The sequence below is a fragment of the Ischnura elegans genome, chromosome X (assembly GCF_921293095.1).
Source record: "Ischnura elegans chromosome X, ioIscEleg1.1, whole genome shotgun sequence".
In the NCBI taxonomy this organism is placed as follows: Eukaryota; Metazoa; Arthropoda; class Insecta; order Odonata; family Coenagrionidae; genus Ischnura; species Ischnura elegans.
In genome coordinates this window covers 121,748,732-121,774,920 of record NC_060259.1, presented here as the reverse complement: position 1 = coordinate 121,774,920, position 26,189 = coordinate 121,748,732, and the positions used below count along the sequence as shown (strand labels likewise).

The window sequence follows — 26,189 nt, the reverse complement described above, 5'->3', positions numbered from 1 at the left end:
TAAAATAATTCGGAACGTTGGCTATAACTTGGTGACATAAATAGGCAGTTATTCTGGTCGGAACGACAATAGAGTGCACATTACATTTAAATCAGTGTGTTATTTAACTACTTTATTTGAATTGAGATAATAAACCTCCCCTCGAAGAGTAATATCGTTGCTTCTAAGTCACTTTCACTTCAACTCCATGGTAAAGATCGAACGCTTGCCTGAGCGTGGAGGTAGCGTCAACGGAGATCTCCACACATTTCGTGTGGTTTCATTGACAATCGGTTCACTCTCCGAGATTCCTGCACCCCAAACACGCTTCCCTAACTGCTACGCGTGAGTGCATGGAGGGTACCTTTCAGTACCGCTAACGTTTTCCAGATTGCTAGTTTTGCATTGTTGCTATGAAGTAATATATATAAACAGCTATTCGGGACGGAACAACAATAGAGTGCACATTGCATTGAATTCAGTGTGTTATTCAACTCTTGTATTTTAATTGAGTGATTAAAACTCCTATAAGAACCATGAAGTATATGTTAGGAGAATGTATTAAAAAACAGTACTTAGTTTCATTCACAGGGGCGGATGCAGGATTTCTTTCTGGGGGGAGGGACAAGCAAGGTCGTATCCAAGATTTTGTTCCGGGGGTCCTGAGGATACCTCGTAAAACAAAACGAATGCAACGATATTCGGACCGTATAAAAAATCTTGCATATTTTTTAAGAGTCTGGGGGGGGACGTGCCCCTATGGCCCCTAGATCCACCTATGTGCATTCATATCTTTCCTTGTACAGTATAGCTTTCGGTCTTGTCTTTCCTTTGCCGAGATTCGCCATATTCATTAACCGCATAATTGTTGGTACTCCTTGGCAGTGGTATAATACACAAAATCTGCGTACATTAGTAAGGAAACTGAAGAGGACAGGGTTATTTCCCTCTCAGTAGGTGTCTTTGGGGAGGAAGACGCAAAAAAGTTGAAGGTGTACCCCAGGAAAGAAAGGAAAGAGGGTTGATTCATGTTACATTGACCTTCCTCACAGTTGCCAAAGGTATTTATCCGTGAAATTAACCTCAACTTCAACACGTGATAATGTATTTACTTAGGTCTCAATATTGGCTATCATATTCAACTGTCAATGGAATGCTTATTATAAAAATTAATAAGAAGCCGAATGGAACAGCGAAGTCGGCTAAGGGTTGGAGGTAAGGAATTTATATTATTCCGACAGATGTGTCAATTGAATACTATCGGGTTGAGTTTTCAATTACATTGGCATTCGCAATGACAATAAATGAGACCAAAGTATCTCTGTTCGTGGCTTAGATATAGGAAAACCATGTTTTTTTTACAACGAAACAATATTACGTGACATCTTTTATCGCGTGGATAAACCATCCAGTTTGTTTGTGTTGGCTGAAGATGGACTTATTGTAAATACCGTGCACTTCATCGCACTAAAAGACAAACATTTCGGGCAGGTATGGTTAATGTGGTAGGAGAAAATGACACCTATCGATATAATTTCATATCGACATATCTTGATAAGGGGATGTTGTTCTGCAAAATATTTTATATGTATGAATACTAATTTACCTTTTAGCATACCGTTAAAAGTCTTATCCCAGCAACTATTGTAAAAGTTATGCAAAAGGGATCTCTAACGTACACATTTTTATCGATCATAACTTCAACTATAACAACCGAATTAGTTTATTGCAACTTTTAGCTTGTTTTGTACATTTCTTTATCTACTGGTAAGAGTTTAAGTCCCTTACCTAATTAAATAAAAAAAGATATAAGGGAAAAATCGAATTCCAACATTTTCGATTTGATTTTTCTTGTAAGAAAATGGGTCAAGGGGGATGTTCATCATTGCTTAATGTGACCTATATGGTAAGTATCATGTCCTAAAGCGATTTTGATATATCCCCATTTACTTTACATTGAAAGCGTATTTCGGCATAAAGTTAAAACTATGCTATGGAAACCAAAAGATAACAGAAATCTTATATCACCAATCACGTACTATCCTAAAAATTTCGGTCAGGTACGATCAATAACAAAGGAGAAAATTAGACCTATCGATATTATTTCATTTCGATATATCTTCATTAGGAATCATTACTCATCAAAATAATTTACATGTGCGTATAGTACGTTGCTGTCTAAGCAAATATTAAAAAATTATATCCCCGTAACTATGTAAATAAGCCTGAAAAAGACATGTATCGAATGCACACTTGGATCGATAATAACTTCGCCTCTAATTATTCGATCCGCTTGATTTTACTTTTGCCTGATTAAACACGTTAGCAGTAGTAAACTTTTTGAATTGCGTATTCATAACTAGAATAACAAAAAAGTTATTAGCGAATAAAGCGTATCCAAGGAGATTGGTATCGATATAACTCTGACATGAATCGATACAGTGGAATGGTTATCATTGCAAAAGTTGTCCTTTTTGATATTAGTATTACCTTGAAAATTTCATTCATATAACTTCAACGGTTGTCAAGTTATTCAAGATCGTGAGCTTCACAAAATAATGGCGACAATAATTTTTCATGTGCAGGATATTTTTCGGAATTTTATTATTCATTAACCAAGAGGGTTACGGGGAACGTAGCCGAAAACGTTGCGAAAAAACGGGTGCGAAGCACCTTAAACGGTTTTTCTCGAAAATTCCGAATTTTCATATGGCATATGTCTCATGTCCGAAATCCGAGTTTGAAAATTCGTCATCTCAACAATGCAAAATCTAAAATCGTTTATTCCTCGGAATTCTTTCACTTTATGAATATTCCAAATAACCAAAAAATCAAGCAAAAAATCTTGTATTTTACGTTTCAAGGAATTTGTCCTACAATTATTGCAAGTTGGTCAAAAAAATTCCAAAGATAGGCCAGCAAGAAAAGCATAGGGAATTTTCAAAAAAATCATAAAAAGTACTACTTATCAATATATCGCAATGACAATCAACTCAAAAAATTGACAAAAAAATCTAGTATTCGTCACAGGAATCTCATCTTCCTAAATTATTAACAAATTCGCTATAATTGGAAAAAGGTTTTAGTCCCATAAGGCTCCCATGTTAATTCAAGTCGATATATCTCGAAAACTAATCAATTTTTTTGAGTTTTCGGAATTTTTCTCCCAATCAATATTTTTTTTCCGTCTGTGCAACAAATTTCAGCTCTCCAGCTTTTCTGAAAGTGGTCGGGAATTAGTATACATGAGGGGTGCCCAGGGTGATTCGGGGGTTTTAATGTGTTACTCGCTTTGCTCGCTGGGGGGCTCTGAAGGCCCCCCGAAAAAGACCGGCGGCCTGTTATGCTCACTGTGGGGGGTCTTACACTTTTTGTTTGCTACTTGTTACTTAAGGATCGTTTACTTTTGAGCAGGCTAGCTTAGGTATAAGCAATATTTCCACTTTCACGTAAAACGAGCGCATGGTACGTAGGCTACAATATGAATGTAAATATTTATAAAGAGAAACTTTTTCTGAGGGGCTTAAAAAGTAAAATAAATTTCTTCGAGTATCTCTAACTTATTCAATTCAAATACAAAAAACGTTGAGACCACGTTCCACTGTAACACCCAATGCATACGTAATATCATAACATAACGACTTTACGAATTACAATTAAAAACACGTTTATTAATTATTTTCCACAAAACTCAACCAAATTCTTGATATACGAATAAGATGTAACAGCTGTTCCCCTTCGTAAGCGAATTACGTTGGGACTGAATATCAATATCTAGAAACAAATGTACCTTAGCATGAATTGGGGCTAGTATAACGAATTTTATCGAAATATTATTTATCGTGATCGCGAATGATTTCACTTCAGAAGTACCTCTATTTAAAGTTTTAATGAATCGGGATACGCAAATATCTCAGCTTTAATATCCAACGCAATGCGCAATAAATCTGGTGAGTAACGGATCACAGCCTTTGGTGTACAAGACATTGTGAATGTCAAGCTTTCGATAATTTACACAGTTGAATAACTTAGTCACTCAAGGAAACGTGATTTTCGCAAGACAAATAATTGAATAAGAAATTCATTTGCACGTATCTTACATATTGTACATTAAAAAGGACATTAACGGAAAAAAGAACGTAAACAAAAATAAAAAGTTATCACCATCACAAAAAATGAAAATAAAATCATTTTTACCTACCTATATTATGTAAGACTTGTTTGAAAGTCTTTCTACTACAATCGTGTATCTCCAACAAGATACGAACTATAGTCAACAGCACGAATCATATTTCTAAAATGGCATTTAGTGCACTTGTTAACTTTGATATTAATAACCACCACACTTTCGATGTAACATACCAAAAACAACAATAATTTCCTACCTTATATTTCTCCGCTTTTCATTTGAATGCGCTTTGATTTAAACAGATGTTGGTTCTTGCGGAAAGAAGACGCAAAGAAATAGACACTTCAAATATTATTTTCCTTATTTCCTTCCATATATTTATCAGTTTTTCGTTTTAATTCCTTTATCTTCTTTCCCAATTTAGCTCCTCTTGTTTGCATAAACAAATATGTTGCTATGACTGTTCGTTTGTATGACTGCCGCGCCGCCATTGGAATTTGGTGGCCATTTTTTGAACTAATCCCCATACTCAATTTCAGATGAATAGACAGATAAATAATTGTAAATTTAGTGTTTTCATAATTTTTCCTGGGGTTTCAGACAATTTTAGAGGGGGTCTTCATTAGACTTTTTGCCGTATCTCGTCTCGTTCACTCCAAACATTTGTATAGGTGAGTGAATTAATGAGTGGTCGTAACTGGGCTTCATGTTATATAGATACATGCGGTCACTAATCCTCCACAGTGATCACGTAGCAATGATTGTAAAGAAGAGTGCAATGCGGAGTAATAGTGGCGACAAGTACCCATAAAAGGAGACTAATGGCAAGTTTTCCATTTTTTTGCGGGAGTTTCCAACAGAATACCGGGGGTTTTATACTTGTGTTAAACCAGTGGTCACAAATCGTTCTCATGAATTCCGTGCCGATAAGTCCTAGGGGTCAGGAGCAGTGGTCTGACGACTTCTTTTACCTGGAGAGGCGATTTATTAGAAATTTTTTGGGAGGTTTCACGGGGTTATCGGGAGTTTTAATAAGTGGTAGGGGCACCGGTTAAATTCTGACGAAAACTATTCGGAAAGGCGACTTTAAATTTTTTTTTATTTTTTTTTCGGCGATGTTCCAGGAGGTGATCGGGGGTTTTCGGGAATTTTTTCCCGTATGGTTTACGGTGGCTCGCCCTCACCAAATATTCCGGATCTAGAGCTCAGAGGGGACGGGTTGTGCGGCGTTATGTTTGCGAGAAGTTCCCGAATAGGGGATTAAATGACACATTTTACATTTGGGGGGATTTCAGGGGGATACCGGGGCTTAAATGTGTGTACTCCTGGTGGTCACCATCCAATCACATAATTTCCGTGGGGATGAGTCGTTGGGGGTGGTGGAATAGTCAAGAATAGTACCCAAAGAGTAGACTTATATGAAAATTTTAATTTTTGGGGTTTTTTTGAGGGTTTACCGGGGGTGGCTGACACAATAATTGCCATTTGATTCTGAGTATTACTGAAAATTTCAGCTCTATTGCTAATCATTAAGTGAAAAACGTTATAATTCAATAGAAAATGAGTTGGCTTTGATTGAAAAACTTCATTTCTGGACTAAGCCCCCTTATATGTACGCCAATTACGACATCCTCTGTCGAGGAGTCCCTGAAGGCCATAGCTTTTTTGATGATATTGCGCTGCATTTTATGAAGAGCAAAAAGGGTCCTTGAATGAGTTATTTCGAGATCAAGAAGGTCACAGCCTCAACCGATTCCTTTTTTTCCGTTCGTTTGTTGAACTGTTTTTAGCGAAGCCGCACTTGAAAAGCTCTCTGACTCGCTCTCTTCCCTTGTGAGTGCGGTAAATGGGAGCAAAAGTGCCTCGGCGATATCAAATGCACACCATATCAAATGGCGAAAATTTTCGAATTAAAACGGAAGAAACCTTTACGGCTCCGATGTTGGGTTCGCCTCGGCAGCAGGACTTAAGTCCAAAGGAAGAAAGGTTCTCTCTCCACGGAGATCTCCAACACACTCTCTCACTCTCTCTCTCTCAGCTAATGAATATGGATACTGCGAAAAACAATGGACTAGGTGAATGAGCTCCTAACTCAATTACAAATACAGCCAAAAGACGACTTTTTGAGGTTTTTGCAGGATTCTTCCACCAAAATGAATGCGCTGAAATGGAATGTTATTCTCTCAACCGATCGAATATAACAAAAATTTAAAATGAAAAATTTAACCCTGTGCACATCAATCGATTCTCATTCCATATGTTAATCAGTCCTTTTGTCTCTTTACCTTAAATTTAATTCAAAACGAAATAGAAACGAAGGAAAAATATTTTAACTAAACATTGAACATGTTCTGATGAAGGCATCTACATCTACGTAATACCCTGCGAGCCACCTCTAGGGTGTTTGGCAGGGGATGATCAATCACCAGCATGCAGCATGCATTTGAAGTCCCACATGCACCCCACACCGTCCAAAAAACGTCCCGTATACTAACAAATTATACTACTCTATGCTATTAGAAATAATAATTGAATTATGCATTAATTTTTACATAGGCTAGTAGGCTACACTACAAGTCATGCAATCTATTTACGAGTTCTATTGCTGCCGTTATAATCATTTATAGATCGTGGAAAAAATGACATTCGGAATCTGTCTGTTCTGCAGTATATCTCTCTTATTTTATTTATATGATCTGATCTTCCGTAGTACGTTGGCGTCCGCAAGATATGGTTAACTTCGTCATAAAAGACACTGCTCTTGAATTTATCTATAAGGTTTAGTCTATTTTTCAATCTACGGTCCGACACAGATTCCCATCCGAGTTTATCTAAGAGGTCAGTTACACTAACAAGACTATCGTAACGACCTTTCACATACCTGGCAGCTCTTCTTTGCACGCGTTCTAACTCTGTTATTAAGCCTTTTTCATCGGTTATTTCTCGAATATGTTTATTCCACGATAGATCATTATTGAGTCTAACCCCTAGATGTTTCATGGATTCAACTGCCTTTAGTTGGGTGCCCCGAATGATTAAGTTACGCTGTAGGGAGTTATTCTTATTCCAGAAATGCATTACGACGCATTTTCCCAAATTTAATTCTAACTGCCAAGCATCGCACAAAGCTTGGATAGCTGCAAGGTCATTAGTTAGTTCGTCTATATCTTTGCTGGAACGGATTTCTCTGTAAACTACAGCGTCGTCTGCAAATAGTCGTAACTTACTGTGCACTACTTCGCCAATGTCGTTTATATAAAGAAGGAATAGGCGTGGGCCGATGACACTATCCTGAGGAATGTCAGAAGTGACTCCAACCTCATTGGAGACTGCACCGTCTAATACTACTCTTTGGACGCGGTCGCTCAAAAATTCTCTAATCCAAAAAATTACATCTTCGTCTAGACCATACGATTTCAGTTTTATTATTAACTTTCCGTGGGGTACTTTATCAAATGCCTTTTTGAAATCAAGAAAAATCGCGTCTACTGGAATGGTGTCTTCCCCGGAGACCAAAATATCGTGGGCGAAAAGCGCTGAGGTTCGCACGATCTGCTTTTCCTGAATCCATGTTGAGTTCATATGAATAAGTTTTGCGCGTCTAGGTGTTTCATTACCGAACTGACTACGATGTGTTCAAGGACCTTGCATGATATGGACGTTAAAGATATCGGCCTGTAATTTGATGGCTGTTCCTTTTCTCCACTTTTAAATATTGGCGTTACATTAGCGATTTTCCATTCTTTAGGTACTTCTAGTTGCTTGATAGATTTACTGAATATTACCTGCAAGTAGGGGGCAATTTCTGAGGCTTGTTCTTTATATACGCGAGAAGGGATTTCGTCCGGACCAGGTGCATTATTTGGACTAAGCGATTTCAATATATTTTCTATTCCGAGCGTACTAATGTCAATGTATACAGGGATTGTCATCGGTCTCGGGTGAGTTCTCGGAAGGCTCGGTGAACACGCTCTTGAAGTAGGAATTTAATAAATTGGCTTTATCGTAACTGCTTGTCAACTCATCTCCATTGTCGTTTGTTTCTCAGCGAACATACGGTAGATCGTTTACCTTGAACTTCCCTAACATATGGCCAAAATGCTTTTTGGTTATCCCGTAACTGCTTTACTAGTGTTTTTCTTTTAAAATTAGTGAATGCATTCCTGAACGCTTCCTTCGTGGCGGCTTTAGTCATCCTATATTTTTTAATTATTAGCTCGCGTTCAATAGCGGATAAATCCGTGCTGACTTTTTTTCATTTTAGCATGACACGCTCTGTCGCCTGAATGATTTTCTCACTTCCGCGTCGTACCATCTCGGTTCGCTGCCTTCTTTTACTGTTTTACTAGGGATGTAGCTATTTATTCCCGAAGTTACGAGAAAAAGAAAGTCATTCCAAGTAACACTCCAATGGCCGTAACAAGGGACCTCGTCACAGGTATAAACAAAACACTGTGTGGTATGCTGGAACGGGAGGATTCGCAGCAGTGACCAACCCCAGCCTCTCAACCGGAAACCCTTCACTAACACACGATCAACAGTATAGAAACCTTCGCGAGGGGTTTGAGGGGACCTCGCTAAGGCTGCTCACGTTGAAACCAATCACTCGCTTAACTATGAAGGAACCTTGGTGAGGGTTTTAGGGGGGCCTCGCTAAGGTTACTCAAGTTAAGAAACATACACGCACACGATCAACAGTGTAGAAACCTTCGCGAGGGGTTTGGAGGGACCTCGCTAAGGCTGCTCACGTTGAAACCAATCACTCGCTTAACTATGGAGGAACCTTCGCGAGAATTTTGGGGGGCCTCGCTAAGGTTACACAAGTTAAGACCCACACACACACACACACTATCACACAAACAACACTTACTCCGTGGGTTATGCTCCGGGAGAATGTGCTCAAAACTGAGCGATGGAACTGCCACCTGGACGGGAAAAGCCTACCGGTTTCGGAATCCAAGATTCCCTTCTCAACGCAACTGAGGTTAAAGCTTCACTTCAACAAGGTTGAGTGATGAAAAAACAATAGACACCGCTGAAATGTATGATGAAGAGAGTGAGGGGGAGGGGAATAGTTGTGGTGTAGAGGATGGAAGAGGAGAGGGGGAAAATTGTGGTTGGACGTAAGTTGGTATGGGGGGGCGGAATAGGAGGGGAAGAGTTGTTAAGGACGGAGAAGGGGGGGAAAGGGAAGGTTTAACTTGGAAGGAGGGTGAGGGAACGTGACGTAAGGATGACCGTTATGGAGTGGAAAATAACTGAGGGCGTAACGTTCTTAGTGCAATAGAGAAAATAGAGAAGAATACGGGATGGGACCTTCGTCACTATTAAGGAGTTTCCCTTTGTTTCTATAAATGTAAATGCTCTCATATGCGTCAAGTAGGTGTTTTGATGTTTGTTTCAATAGAGTAAGGTTGTCTAGGGTAATAGGGAAGTGCACTAGTGTTTCAAATGCATCAAACACATTTTTAAAATTAGAGTTCAGAATAACATAATGTCGTAAAACCACAGTTTAAATCCTAATAGTGAATAGTTGATTCGAGATGACCGTCTGAAATATGGAAAAATTCAAAGGCCGCGAAAACGGGTGTCCATGTTGAATTTTGGCCGTGACGTCACAAGGCAGTAGCAGAAGGCAGCTTCTACACCGTTTAGTTCCACCACTATTATTGCATAGAAAAATTACAGAATTTTAGGGTATCCGTTTTTTGCTGTCATAAAATATCTTCAGAATATATATGTGGCTGCTTCTCTTTTGAGTAAACGACTTCATCATTGCGTAATATATTAATATTCATTTACGTGTCAACTTCAAGTTTGGAAAGAGTAGTACGAATAGCACATTGAATCTTTAATAAATGCATGATGGCATTTATTTTTCGCTGGGTATATTTTGGCACAATGCCGTTTATCATGCCAAAACTTTTTTTGTAAGAACCGAGTGAAACTAATAAACCTATTTCAGACGTTTGCTGCAAGACTTATTCGTTGCGTATGTATTCACGCCGGCCGGAACGTCCGCCCTTCGCAACTAGAATCATGGGATGTTAGCCTTATTTCCGAGCTGGCTGGTTGTTGCAATGGTTCGCTGTCCAGGATGGGTTCAAGAAAAGGTAATCTTGGTTGGGAGAAGGAAAATTCCAACGATTTATAAATGGTATACCAAACTATGATGTATTTATGGTTACTGAATTTTTGAATAAGGAGGACAGGTTCAACGCTCCATAGAAATGCGAGACGTTAAGGCTAACAAGGGGAGACCGCGTACCTTGCTGCATCTTTTTCAATTAGGGCGTTAGTTAGGCTGTAATTAATTAATTTTCATGCGTTACTTTTTACAAGTTATATATATAAATCCAAAATATCCTTAATTTCCCAATGGGTCGGTTGGGGTAGTGGTAGAGTGCACGAGTCAAAGGAGAAATGTTAACCGAAGGACCGTGATTCAAGTCTACGTTATGGCATTATTTTTTGTTGCCTTCATTGTGATCATACGGCGTCTAGTTTATCATTAATTATAATTTTAGCAATCATTGGCATGAGACAATTTTTTAATCATCATTATGGCGTTTAGGTATTTTAGCAGTGTCTTTACAAACGCAGAGATACGATGACTACAAGGGTTGGTGTGCGCTAAAATGTTAATTTTTTCTTTGCTTATACTGACCAACTTCCACATTAAAAATAAAAACCACTCTTGCAAGAGCACATACCATTAAAGGCTCGCGGCAAGCAACAATATGCGTACAGGCATAATTAATAAGAACACAAAGCGAATATAAAATGCCATATATCTCGAACACTTGTAATTCACATTACTCCAAAGGGAGTTTACTTACTCAGTACATACCTCAGTACCTTGTACTCAGTACCTACCAGTTTACCTCAGTAGCAGTGCTAAAAGAACCATTCTGAAATATAATTTCAACTAACAAATAGGATGAAATAAAAGTTGATAACCCTGGACCGGGCGCGCTGGCGTATAAAATACGCCAATCTTTGAAAACCAAGGATTTCGACATTGTATGTACATTCTGGGCTATAATGGTCTCGTGTATTCTTACAATGTACTTTGACTGCCTATATTGCGAGTTTTCAAAGTTCGAGGTATTGTAGCTAATTTTTTAGATCAGCAAGATGAACCCGTCACCAGTGGAGTACAAATTTCGCCGCGCGACCTGCCGTGTACCTTTATATCTGTATCACCTATAAATGTACTAATTTCAACAAATAAAGATTAACTTTAACAAAAATCGTTTGTTATCATATATGCACATATCATGGGCAAAGTGCGCATTTTGCCCGGTCGTGTATAAAAACAGTCGCGCCATAATTCTTTAACCAAACTACTTTCAGTTTATAAATTACGTAGGTCTATGCGGAAGATGCTATATTTTGACTCAACACTCTTTCTGATGTGACTGAGGTACCTATTAAGTAAATTATTATAATATAAATATCAATTTGATCTTACAATACCTTCAAATGATCTTCAAAACAGAATATCATCGATAGGTAAGAGTCAGGAGCAGCCTTGAACCATTTATTCCGTATAGCTTGTGCTTAAGGCACGGGAATGAATATCTTCTCCAGGCTTTTGTTTCGACGTCGAGATGAAATTTGGAACAAAAAATCATTTATAATTCTATTTTGAATTCATATTTTCGGTACTAGACGACATTTTTAGGAAGCAAACTCCACCGATTCCCGGAAACTCTCGCCGCGCTAAAGAAGGCGACGGAATACAGCGATACTCCACTGGTGACTACTGCCTTGTGACGTCACATCTCAATCAAGATGGAGGCACTGTGTTTCAGCGCAACATGAAATTTTCCGACTTTCAAAACGTTTTAAAGTGCATACCCCAGATGCAGAAAATAAAAGTGACTATACTAATGTTTCTTTTTTAGGCTAAACTTTCAAATTCAGCAATAAAAAAAATTAGTGCACTTCCCTATTTCGTGGTCTGTGTCAGTAAGGTGTTGTGCAATGCTGGATTTCTCCGGTTTGTTGTTTTTGTAATATGAGAGGTGTTCTTTGTATCTGGTAAGAATGTTGCGTCTTGTTTGACCTATGTAGGAAGCTGGGCATGAATTACAATTAATCTGATATAAGCCGGATTTTTCTTGAAGTGGTATTTTATCTTTACTGGTGCTTAAAAGTTGTCCAAAGTCCACAAGGCCAATTGCCCAATGAGCCCAATTATTTATTAGGTCGTGTAATATTTGTGTCACAATTGAAATAACAGGCGTAGAATCTGAGTTTTTCCCGGCGTATGCTCTGCAGGAATATTTCTCGGGTTTCCCACCGGGTGTCGTATCGGGTTGTAGTTCCCAACGTTTCCCCCCCTTTTCCGTTAATGACCCCTGATGACGATGACGGACTTAGTCATGGAAACGTTGGGAACTACAACCCGATACGACACCCGGTGGGAAACCCGAGAAACATTCCTGCAGAAATAACAGGCGTTAGCACTGTAACTTAAACTTTCAATGTGGTCTCAAAGCGTTAGATATTCGTCTCACGAATACCTGGGCGTTTGCCAGTATTGTGACACTTATGTTATGCAATGTTTTTTAGTAATTCTGGTGACTTCGAAATTGCTTGCAGTAAGATGGAGAGTTGACTGGGTTTTGATTGTTTTTTATTATAAATACACCGTCATTTCAATATTACAGCTGCCGGCCGTTTTCTGTCACTTCTTTCTGACCTCTGCATACAAATGGAATCGTATTAATCCCGAATTCATATTTTGCTTTAATCAATGCCCTTCAATACGCTAAATTTTACCAAGAAACATTATATGAAATTTTATAATTGGTTGAAAAATCAAATTTGCTCAATTTGATATTTTAGTGACTAAAAATTATTTTTTATCAGTTTTTCAATTAATTTATTTCAATCAAGTTTGTTACGAAAAGGATTTTGATGGAATTTTTTAGGTTGCGATGAAATTCTGTTTGATTTTTTTTATGTCAAACTTTTTCTCTATTCTTATCATCCGTATTCACGCGATTGATGTCACGACTCAACACCCATGCACTTACTAATGCTCTTTCGAGTTTTACATCGGAACTGTTGATATAATTCATGTTTTTCACATGTTCCTAGTGACTCAGTCATTGTAACTTTTTTTAGGTCCTTCGGCAGCAATCTACTCGCGCGATAAACGTTGAGTTTTCTTTCGAAGAAGGTGTGAGGATTAAGCCTAGAATTTGATCCTGAAGGCTTCCGGATACATCGGCCACTTTCGAGTTGTGGATCTTTCCCCCCAACCCTCAAAAACTCGGCCTAGTGGCCAGCGAGCCTAGCCGACTAGCAAGTGGCCTTGGACTCGAGGCAGGGAACATAGGGGGGCAGTGTTTAGGGAAGGGAGGGAAGGCGATGTGTAGGGGATGGGGTTTAGATGACTGAAATTTTGGGAACCTTCTCGCTCGGGTTTGCGACTGTTGAACAGCCGAGTGCCACCGTGCTCACCCTCTGCGCCGCATGGAAGTATACGTACCTTAAGGCAACACGGTGGTCTTCAAGATTGGTAAATGGATATTATTTACGGAAGAGTAGAGCACAGAGATTGGTGAGATTTCGTCTCCAAAAAACCGGAAGTATTAAAAAAAATTTAATAATTCATTTCGTTACTAATTAAAGCAATCTCATGTAGTAGCGTGAAAATCCGGTAAGTAAGAATTGAAAGGTACAGTTTTATTATTCCTTGACATTTTTGAGAATATCGTTTGTTCTTCATGGTGTTTCAACCCGTCAAAATGTTTCAGAGATTTCGTTTTCAATGAAAATCGTAACTCCCGATGCATAAAAATATTAATTTCTTAGTTTTCCAATTTAAGTATTTCTGGAAGAAGGTAAAATGTTTTTAACTTCTCGTCCATGAGGTCTTCCCATAAAGCCTTGTCCATCTAATTTTTTTCTTAATTCCACGTGGAGTACAAAAGAAAAATATACAATGCGTTTATATATTATTTCGTATATTTCGTGGAGTATTCTGTTTCCCCTGGATTTCAAATAACTTTTGATCTTCGCTTCAGATAAATATTTCCTTATCGCATTTCACAGTAATCATCAATTGGAGAATCTCAGGAGGAAATTTCTTCTTCCTAAAGGCTGCAACTGGACGTTAGGGATGACGAAGACGCATGCTATGGTATTTTAGGCACTTATAAAATTTTCATAAATATAATCCGTACAAAAATATGTGTCAAAATTTACATATAATTACTAAAGTAACCTACCGATTAAGGTAGGTTTGTAATGAGTATTTACTAAACATTCTGGCTGTACTTCCTCCTATCATGGATTTCCTCTTCAATTCACTATGAAATTCCTTTCCATCTAATCTCTTATTTCCTTTCTATCTCTCACTTACCCAACATTCTTTCCTGTAACACAGTTTTCTCTCCTCCCTTGCTATGTCCTACACTTCGTCGTTCTTCTTAGTCTCCGCCCGCTTCACTTTCTCCGTTCTTGTCCATTTACTTTTATCTTGTGTCTCAATCGTAGCTCGTGAATCTTTACGAACCGCATAAATAATAAATTGGCCAATTTATTTTTATTTATCCGTGGAATCATCATTAAAAGCACATTTAAAATAAATTAGGATAAAGTAGGAATCCCATTTAGGCCTTGCCTGTAGGATACCTCAAGACAAATGACAATACGTATTGCAAAAATTAGTAAGTTGAGACCAGATACGAAACATAATAAATGCTCGAAAAAATAGCAATTTTTGTTTAATCTCAGCCTGCCGTGCAAAAAAAATATATTGAGCATTAAACGCACTATCAACAAATTAATTTATTTGGATTTTCTACAATAAGTTACCACTTACATAATCTTTAAAAAATATGTTAAACTATTTGATCCTCTTATAATTTCTGACCATCAAGAAAACAATTTCGTCTTACATAGATAAATGAGCGTTTGAACGGAAAAATTACGCGTCGGAAAAATATAAATTTTGGTAGATCTTAAATTGAATGCATTGGTTTCAGCTTCTTCTTTACGTTTATATCCTCTTATGGGGTTGAAAATTTTGAATACTTAGAAAAGGTTATGGTGACGTAAAGGGAGAACTGTAAATCTACAAATATAGGGAAGGACGCACAGTGGGCTGAAATCGAAAAAAGCTGGACAAAACCTCGAAAATGGTTTTTTTGAGTATGGAAGTTGAAACTTTGCACAGTTGTTGCCAACACATTAGTGCATTTTTTGACGCAAAATATTTTTCTTAGGCTAATTTTTTATATAAAATACATAGCCTCAAAGTTGAACAAATTTGGCGGAAATTGCCCGCTTTGAATTTTTTTCGAAATTCAGCATGTTTAACCCATTTACGGCCAACGTTGCGAAAACGCAACATTATTGAGAAATGCAAAAAAAATGTTTCAATTGAATTTTATTAATTTAGAATTCGCTTTTTTCTATAAAAATAAGTTTAAACTGATTTTTAGTGAGATTATAATGACAATTAATAAGTAATTCGATATTTATAAAAATACTCAAAATGTGTCAATTTTCGAGTCTCCTGTTAAGCAAGATAAATAATTTTTCCTAAGAGTAACTATTCCCTTTATTAAGTTTTTTATTCGTCCATGTGGACGTAGAAATTTCAATTAACAGATATTAAAGCTTATATTTCGTCAGAGAGTCAACATTATGCGAAAATCAGATCCGGAAAATAATGTTGCGTTTTCGCAACGTTGGCCTAATCCGATATCTATAGGCAGTTATGCAACCCGCATTACTACATATTTCCGTCTCGTAAGTATATGCCGATTTTACTGTCAGATATAATCCTACGCATTTTTATGCCTCGTATTTGACAGATATCGTCATATTTGATAATTAAAATTCTTAGATATTATATTTCCAATGAGATGCTGCATTATTTTACCTAAATCCAATATAAAATAGAGATGCATTACGGCTTGAAAGAAATGAGTCAAAGCGAATATGTTTACAGAAGATAACGTATTTTCCAGTTTTTAAAAAGACATTTTTATCACAACGGATTGAATTACAACAAATTATTATTATTTATGGATTACATGAAAGCATTTCGGGTGCAATGGAACACACAACTTTGTACTTTCAATCCGAATTAGTCCTTCCTTACTTCACGATTCAGCGATATCACTGACTTCCACAACAGGATATTGGGTGAATTAAGACGATAAGGCGTAGATATGGTTCGGCAATGATTGAACCAAAACATATTCAGATTAATAAAAAATAATCTACACTTATCAGACAATTCCTGTCTGGACAAAAATGACAGATTTGTAAATTATGACCTCAATTTGACGACTTGAAAAATTATTACAATTCGGAATATTTGCGCATAAATTTTGAAAAAATGAGCAAATGGTACCTTACTTTGGTCACTACAGTGCATAAATGTTCTTTTAAAACAAGCCTTTTAGATTTTGCTTTTAACTTTGGTGCTTATGTTATTCAGACGGTTTTAGGGTTCAACCAGGCGATAGAAAATTACTTCTATCGAAATTTAGGCTTGGAAGCAAGTGTTATTCTGGAATTTCTCAAGATTATCCCTGATCCCTCGAACCATCGTATGTTTTTCAATAACTTCTTTTCATCTTGAAGACTATTTATTGTTTTGAAAGAAAAAGGATTATTTGTCAATGGAGCCGTCCGTGAAAATACGATTAAATACGTATAACGGAGGAGTTCCTGATAGAATATAATAAAACCATTGACGTGAAACCGAGAGGAACATGAAAATAAACATTTGATAAAGCCCAAGGTCTTAGTATTGTTCGATGGAATGATAAATAGATTGTCCCTGTAGACAGCAATAAAAGTTTTTCGCTTCCATTTGGCACAGGGAAAAGTTTCAGCAGAAAAAAATAAAATACTATTTCACATAATATTCTATGTTAATAAAAGAAAATACCATTCGTGTTATTGGGGAGTATAGTAAATACATGGGAGGTGTGGACCTACTTGATAATGCAAATGAAAATTACCGCACTAGAATACAGGGGAAAAAGGGTCCTAGCTTATCAACTTACTGGACGGCGTTTGCACTAACGCCAGGAGATTGTACAGGTTATGCAACGGAAGTAAATTTCACTGGTAGACTCCAAATCGTATCTAGCAGGGACGCATCTAAAAAGTGAAATGAATAAGTCAGTAGATGACGTACCCCTATACAATTCGCGTCCATAAACATAGAAAAAGTTAGGCCATATAATTCATCGCGGATTCGTGAAGCATGAAGGGACGAATTTGGCCAGAGAGTTAAAAAAAATTCAGTAGTTGCCGAAACAGTGTAAAAGCCAAACCATGTTTGAATGTACGAAATTTTATGTTCCATTGCACCCAAAATGCTTGAGTATTTCATAATTAGCCATTAATTTTTGTAATTCAATCTGCAATGATAAAATTAAAGTCAATGAAAAAATGTGAAATACATGCTCTTCTGAGAAAATTTTCGCTTTGACTTATTTCTTTCAAACCGTAAAGCATGTCTATTTTATAATGGATTTAGGTCAAATAACAACAACATCTCGTTGGAAACATAATATCTAAGGATTTTATTTATCCAATATGACGATATTTGTCATATACGTGGCATAAAAAGGTATAGGATTATATCCGACAGTAAAAACAGCATATTCCTATGAGGCGGCAATGTATTGTAATGCGGGTTGCATAACTGCATACAGATACCGGATTCGGCCAACGTTGCGAAAACGCAACATTTTTTTTTACCATAAGCAAATTTTTTTGAAGGCCCATATTTTCAATTTACCTTATTTAGCATGTTATTAGGTCAATTGAAAAGAAAAAATTATATATTTTCAAGTATTTCTTTACTCGGCCGGTAATGGGTTAAACTAATGTCACACCTTTAGTAGTAATTCAATAGCAACAAAAATTTATAAATTTGTTAAACGGTTTGTTATCATCGATTACCATCAACTTTCACGACTTGGTTGTTGTATTTGTGACCAATACGATACAAAATGGCGGACCCTGTTTTTCGTCGAATTTTTGTGTTAATGTAGGATTTTAAAAAAAGGATCACCGAGTTACCTCGAGATATTTACACCACATATACAACAAAGTATATAGATTATGATAATCGGAAGTACAGCTGCGACCACCTGCGACGCCGAAATTAAGATCGATTTTTCGAACGTGCGGCACCGCCCGGAGCTGGCTGCTGGCCACGGGAATTGCCGTACTCGACGGATGTTGGATAGTGAATCATTTTAAATAAATTTATTGAATAAAAGCTATGATATATTATTACTGCATTTATTTTCCTTTTGTTGTAACCCGATTTCTTTACTGTCTTGTCATATTTATCACCGATGCAGTACAAAATGGCGGACGCTAATTTCAGTAATATTTTTGCCCGTGTGTGACTGTATAAAAAGGAGGACACCGAGTTGCTCTCAGATATTTACATCGTAATTGCATCAAGCCTTTTAGAGTCGTCATCCACGGAAATAATCTGCGGCCGTTGGCAACAAACTAAATAAAATCGATGTTTTTACCGTGCCGCGCAGTCCGCGGCTGCTCCCTGGGCTCATGGATTGTCGTGACGCAGCGTACATTATAAAGCGCTATGAATGCAAAGCCTTTGCTGAGGATGTATTTAATGTTATTATTAACTGTATAGGCTTTTAGGCTTCTTTCTCAGTCCTTCCATTTTTGATAAAAGGTTATCAATGAATATTTAAATGAACCCTATGTACATGTAATAGCATCACTCCGAGTCGGTTGATGAACTGTCGCTTTCACTTTGAGGCTGCAGGATTTCTGGGTCATCGTCATTTAGTAACAGTAAATTCCTCACTTATATCGGCATTCTTCGGGATTTCTTTGTAATTAGGGGTGCGGCGTTGGGTATTACTGAATCTGAGGTCAGGAGGAGGCGACGAAATAAGTCATCGTTGGTAGATATATTCTAGAGTGCTTCCTGCTAAAGCTTTCTCGATATTTTCTGCTATCTTTATTGCGTGCTTCAATTGCTTCTTCACATAATATCCCTAGAGGAAGAATCATCTCTGTAGCTATACCTGCTCCATGTATTAGGACCTTATGAACGGTTTGGGGCACCATAGAACTCCTACCTACAAATATTCCTCCGACCTAGGCTCTTGTTGCCAAACTTGATTATACTGCGAATGCCCATAACTGCCGTCGAAATCATATTTACAAATCAGAGTGCACTTCAATTCACTTCTGGCATCAGGAACAGTTGCCACGCAAGCTAGAATCGGTGAGGCAGTGTGCGACAGGAGAGTTTGTTGATTGACTTCGCACGATATTTCTATAATCTCTATGCCATCCGGGTACGTAGTATTTTTAGCAAACCTCACTCTTTCATAGTTCGGGTATAATTTATGACCATGGCTTTCAGCTATTTTCCGAAGACACTTGTAGTGGTTTTTTGTCAAGTGCATCGATATGATAACAGAAAGAGCCTCGTCTTCTGACATCATGGAGGAACCTGAGATGGGTGTCTTCCATTTAGCTAGGACTCTCCTTGCTCTGCTTGGAATGGTCGTTTTAATGTCCTCCACTAATTTGGAGGCTCTCCTTCCTCTCCAATTGTCATCGATGCTGCGAATGATAAAGTTGCTGCCGAGTGAGAAGATCTAAGACTTTCAGTCTTCCTCCTCTTAGTTCTTTTGCTAACTTTGTCATTTTTTTCCGGGCGTCCACCAGATTATAATGGGATCAAAGTGAGTAAAAAATCGCCCTTAAATCCATTGAGATAATGCAAAAACTCAGGTCACTTATTAATCGCATATACTTATCCAAAGAATTAGAAAACGTTCTAGAATTGACAAGAGCTTCTTATTTTCTTCTTATTCTCGCAGAATTTCGAAAAAAATTCAAAGCGGGCAATTTCCGCCAAATTTGTTCAACTTTGAGGCTATGTATTTTATATAAAAAATTAGCCTAAGAAAAATATTTTGCGTCAAAAAATGCACTAATGTGTTGGCAACAACTGTGCAAAGTTTCAACTTCCATACTCAAAAAAACCATTTTCGAGGTTTTGTCCAGCTTTTTTCGATTTCAGCCCACTGTGGGACGGTTCAAATTATATTTTATAGCAATCAGTCAATTGCTTTTTGGAGAATTAGCAACCAATTGCTCGAACTTTAATACCCCTCCCCAGAATGTTCTCAAGTAGTTAAATTATGATTGTACTGACACTTTATTAATTGTTTTAATAAATTTTGGGTAACATCATAGAGTAAGTTTATATTCTTACTCAATGGTAACATTTACTTCGGAGGGAGTAAAGCGTTGCGTGGATAATTTTATATTTCCTGGAAATTTGGTTAACTTAATTATGACTTTAGTCTTCTTGTGAGTAATCCTCATGCCATATTCATCACATCTCTTGTCTAATGCATCCACTATACTCTTCAGCCCTCTCGCTGACTGGCTAATCAACGCCTGATCGTCCGTGAACCTTACTGATTTTACATCATTCCTCCCACTTTGACTCCAGTTCCCACCTCATCCCACGCTTCTCTTGCCATCACCTCAGCATATACTCCAGAAAACAATGGAGATAGTGAACAGTCTTGCCTTACTTCTCGGGCAAAGCTTGCCCTCCCAGTTTCTCCGTCCGCTACCTTCACTTGCGCAGTATTGACCAAATGAAGATTACAAATGAGTCGCCTATCCCTCCAATTGACGCCTATTTTCTTGAGAATATCCATAATTATGTCCAGTCCACTCTATGAAATACTTTTCCTCAAATACTTACATATACTTCAGCAGAATTCACGGTGAAAGATGGTACATCATCCTTCTCTACTTCACCACCAGCAAGGTTGACATTGACATCCACCTCTTCCAGATCGTTAACATCTTGCCCACAAACCTAAATAAAATTCGATCAAATAATTATTAGAAATATTAACCTCGATTTTTTTATAGATGAAACTTCAAAATCATGCAACCATTTTCCGTTTTCAACAGATAAAAATAGTGAAATCGCCAGAACACATAAAGAGTAGAAAATGGGTATGGATAAAGATCTACCGATGGGGATAGATAAGTAAAAATGTTCTCAGATATTTATGCATTGAAGAAGTTATGTTAAGGTCCGCAGGATTAGCGGGGAAAACTTCTCCGTCTTCAACTGTAGCTTTGAACTGCACATTAGCATGAATGGTATTTGTTTTCCTTCAACGAGTGCATCGAGGAACTGGTGTGCTGTTGGAATCTTGCGAGTCAGGCTCAAGGTAAGCCTTGTAATTTTCTCGCACTCTAACCCTCGGCATGTTGATTGAATTTCGCAAGGCAGTGGGCTATTCATGTAACAGTTGGCTTTTTCATGCATTCACGTTTTGTTTCACGATATCCGAGCGCCAGATCACACAAGAACAAAGTCCGATATTCATATGTTGAACCACTTACGTGGGTAATTTCGCCGCCATTGCTTTTTCTGAGAGACCCATCCCTGAGAGAAAATTTTACAATAAGGCATGTGTGTGTATGTGTGTGTGTGCCTCATGCAATGCTATGTTCTAACTTCCAGCTGAAGATATGACCTTTGCCAGGCAGATACATGGTACAAGAGTAGCTTATTCCTACAGCTCCCTAGACTATCCTCAAGGTCGTTTCAGCATCAACCTCAAAGGTACCGGACTCAGGGTTCATAGCAGTATAGGACGTGGATCAGGAGCAGCTGTTCATGTCAGCAGGAAAGACGTGAGTGCATGGCTCTTAACTTTTCTTCATCCCATATGGTGCCAACCATCAGCCTGGGGGATATGTGCAAAGAGTATATTTGGCTGCAGTGGCACAGTGAGGGGGGGTTTGAGGGATAAAATCCCCCCCCAGGCCTCAGAGAAGTTTCAATCCATTATACTTAATTGGATTGATATTACTAATAGAATGGTGAAAGGATTGATAAAATATCCCACAGAAAGCCGTAAAACTCACCATTTTGATTAATTTTTCTTAAAATTTAGCAATTTATTAACCTCTCACCTACCACTTACACTGATGGGTATTCCATACCCCACACACCCTGGTATTAGTGGCATCTAAACCCCTTAATTCCTAGCTGCATCACTGTTGGACTGATCTATGGGCTGGTTTTTTTTTTGCACCCAAGCCTCTTATTTTTTGTGCCTTTGTCTCTATTTTGTAGTACTTTGTCATGCTTCAACACGACATGTACCGCAAAAAATGCATTTTAGGCTCTCTATAAATGTTTAAGTTCAAACTAGCAAATTTGCCAAAAAAGACCATGTACTCTTGAGCTTACCAGACAAAATAGGCTGGCACTTAAAGGGATAATATTCTACTATTTAATGGTTTGGTGTCAAAGCATTCCTCCTTGGTGATGAATCAAGAGAGCATCAAGAGAACTTTAAGAGCAAACCTTGGGTCATAGGAAAAGGAGGACCAGGGTGAAATTTGCCATCAAAAACATTTGGATTATCGAATTCAAACCTAGATATCCCAATTGCAGGTGAGATATGATACCAGTTATACCACTAAGCCATATTTCAGACTGTGTTTACTCAACTTGATGTTAGAGTTTCAATTTCACATTGCGGCACAGGAGATGGAGGCAGAAAGTAGAGGAAGGATGGGATTAGAGTTAACCATAAATAATAAAAGCTGCCAAGAAGCCAGTTGGCTAAAATATGGTAGAAGGATAAAAACCTGGATAGCAGAGAAATTTTAGAAGGAATGGAGGAGAGAAGGAAGTGGAAAAGTGTGGACATGGAGAAAAGCAAAAGGGAAAGGAGAAAAGCAAAATGGGGAAACAAATAATTGATTACAACGTGAAACTGAGAGTAGTTATGCAGTTGACGGAAAAGGCAGTGTGAGAAATGGAAACATTTTCAGCAGGAAAGAGGCAAAGTTAAAGTCATAAGTCATTCTCAGACGGCAAAGAAATGCAAGCCATGTCAAAAGTTAAGGCATAATATATGGAAGGATCTTATCTGAGCATCCCATGGTCAGAGTAAATGGAAGTAGGTAGTATGTGGAGGATATGTAAAATAGCAGGAAAAAGCCAGGAAGATTAAATATAGTGGACATAATTGCTGTGGAATGTATGGAAATTGTATAAGAAATCCTTATGAAAATATTTAGTGGCAGATTGGAGGGATAGGCAATTCATTCATAGTTTGTACAAGGCCCAGACTATTGAAATGAGGGTAGAGGATGGAGAATCAGGGTGGGCAGAAATTGGCCAAGGGGCGAGGCAAGACTCGTCATTGCTTTTTAATGTGTAGACTCATGAAATGGTAAGAGAGGCCTGGGATGAGATGGAAGCTGGAGTTAATATGATGGTAGATACGCTTAAATCAGTTCATTATCCAGTCAACAAGTGGCTGTAGGCTATGGTGGATGTGTTTGACAAGCATTGTGAGGTATATGGCATGATAATGAATCTCCAGAAAACGGTAGGTAAGAAGAATGTAGTTATGCAGTTTTGAATAGGATCACGAGCTAGAAATGTAAGACTTGGGACAAGGGAGATGAGCAAAAACTTGAGCAGGTAGAGCAATTCAACTATTTGAGCTGCGCATTAGCGGGCAACAGACACTGCATGAGGACACCAGAAAGAGAACTGCATTAGCAAAAGAGACATTCACGAATGGGAAAGTGCTGTTGAGAGGTGATTGAGTTAAAGTTATGGGAAAGGCTAGTAACCATCAATAATAAAAGCTGCCAAGAAGCCAGTTGGCTAAAATATGGTAGAAGGATAAAAACCTGGATAGCAGAGAAATTATGGAAGGAATGGAGGAGAGAAGGAAGTGGAAAAGTGAGACATGGAGACAAGCAAAAGGGAAAGGAGAAAAGCAAAATGGGGAAACAAATAATTGATTACAATGTGAAACTGAGAGTAGTCTTGAGAGAGATTTGGAGTCTAATGCTTTACGAGTTGGAAACATGGACGCTAAAGAAGGAGGACGAGAGAAGGCTGGAGGCTTTTGAGATGTGGGTGTGGAAAAGAATGGAGAAATTGAAGTGGACGGAGAGGAGGAGGAATGACAAAGAGCTGGTCATGGTGGGTGAGGAGAGGCAGCTTCCATAAGAAATATAGAGGGGACAGAAGGTTTGGATGGTGAAAGTTTTGAAGCAGGGAAGGGTGGTTGAAAACAGTTTTAGAGAAGGGGAGAATGCTGTGTAAATGTGGGAGATGGAGGAAGCAAAGAATATGTTTAGGTAAAATGAAAGGGAGTTTGCCTTATTTTGAATTATTATTATTATAGTATTCTACCGATTAAGGTAGGTTTCCATGGAGTACGCAAGAAGTGATCTGGGAGCCTCCCTTTCCTTCCAGCACTGCCTTCTTTAACTCACAGTAAGGCCTACTCTCTTTCAATCTATCTAAAAATCCTATTCTTCTCCTTCCCCTCCCTCGTTTCCCTAACATTCTAGCCTCTAGCACCATTTTCAACATCCCCTCCCCGATAAGCACTAACTCCATCCATACCTTCTGTCTCCTCCGTATCTCATCTAAAAGCTGCCTCTCCTCGCCAACCATATCCAGCACTTGGTCGTTCCTTTTCCTCTCCGTCCATTTCACCCTCTCCCATCTTCTCCATACCCACATCTCGATTGCCTCCAATCTTCTCTCGTCTTCTTTCCTTAGTGTCCACGTTTCCGCACCGTAGAGAGCTACACTCCAGATCAAACTCTTCACTAACCTTTACTTTAAACTCTTACATAACGATCCTCTTAGAAGCTGGATAATGAACTGATGTAAACTTAGTCAGTAGATAACTTCAATGATAACCACGAATTGTGGGGTTAGCTCTGAAATGGACTACACCATTGGTGTAGCTTCTTGGAAGTCCACATTCCTTTGAATTTTGGACATCTTGCATTGATCTTTGATGGATCCCAACGGCCCAAATGAAGCAACTAGTACGATGAACCTTGGTAATTTGCTATGGAACCCAATGATCCAGGGTCGCCACTGTGGCCTGAAAAACCAAAGATCTGTGGTTTTATTTGTGGGACCCGGGAATTTTGTGCTTTTGCACTTAATATTAATTTCACCGCTTTTAACTAAGCAAAGATTCAACTACCATGAAAAGTGTTTATGTCATTGATGAACTAAGAAAAAATAGAAGCTCTGGGGGTTAAATAAATATTCTGTAACTTTGTATGTTCCACACAACATTATTACGTAAACCTAACCTTGTTTTAACTGTCGCATGTCATTCTCAAGAGGTTATACACTTTATTACTATGTTGTATTAATCTGTCATTCCATAGTCTTTTATTATATGCCATTATCATGAGGTGTTTCATCTTGAGAATGATATGTGAGGGCTGAAACTGGTTTAGGTTTATCTAGTATGATTATGTGGAATTTACTATGTTCCAAGATATTTGCCAGCAGATGTAAGGTGCCACAAAGTAAACTTATAAACCGTGAAAGATATAAATAGGGGAGGGTTCGCACGCCTACTTGTAAAAAGCACATGGAAATAAGTGTTTGATTCTCCTCACACAGGATGGTCAGTCTGTGGTGGGAAGGTGTCGTGGCAAATGCGGAGCCTGCCACCCAGCAGATGAGGTGGCCTCGATGAGATGGAGGTGGCCTCCGTGGGCAATAAACAATATCCACGCTTGTGTCTTCAGGCAGGGGCAGCAGGAAGATGTTGCTCAGCCACTAAATACATTAAAATCATTGTCGTCATGCATGAATGTGATCGATGAACACACGCCATTGGAACGATGGCATGGTGAAAGATGAAGTTAGGGAGATGAAGTGAAGCCGAGCAGGTCTCGAGCTTTCAAGACCCCCTCGTTGGAATTCTTGGTGTGAAAGGAATGTTTGAAGGAACATTATCATCTGTAAAGAATTCCACCTCCGTAATAACTTATTATAGGGTGCAGTTAGTCATATCAGTTTTATTGGTGGTATCAATTCATGTTTATATATTTCAATTGATTTTGCTGATTTCACTGGAATACTCGATTTGATCAGAAAATAAACACACTGCCACTAAATCAATAGGGTGGCTTCCTATTATTATTTTATTGCCTAAATCGAAAGATTATTACTCCTTGAGTACGTATTTGTCGC

At 38.2% G+C, this 26,189-nt stretch overlaps 1 protein-coding gene across 1 annotated transcript in view; it reads left to right on the top strand.

Annotated features, from left to right (window-relative positions):
- Positions 1–26,189, top strand: part of LOC124170878 (A disintegrin and metalloproteinase with thrombospondin motifs 20-like) — a 243,357-nt gene extending 217,168 nt beyond the window's left edge. Inside the window, exons 2-3 of the mRNA XM_046549895.1 lie at positions 21,660–21,832; positions 25,614–26,189. Coding sequence (XP_046405851.1) covers positions 21,668–21,832; positions 25,614–25,856 — 408 coding nt within the window. The 5' untranslated portion in view covers positions 21,660–21,667 and the 3' untranslated portion in view covers positions 25,857–26,189. The remainder of the gene's footprint in view (positions 1–21,659; positions 21,833–25,613) is intronic.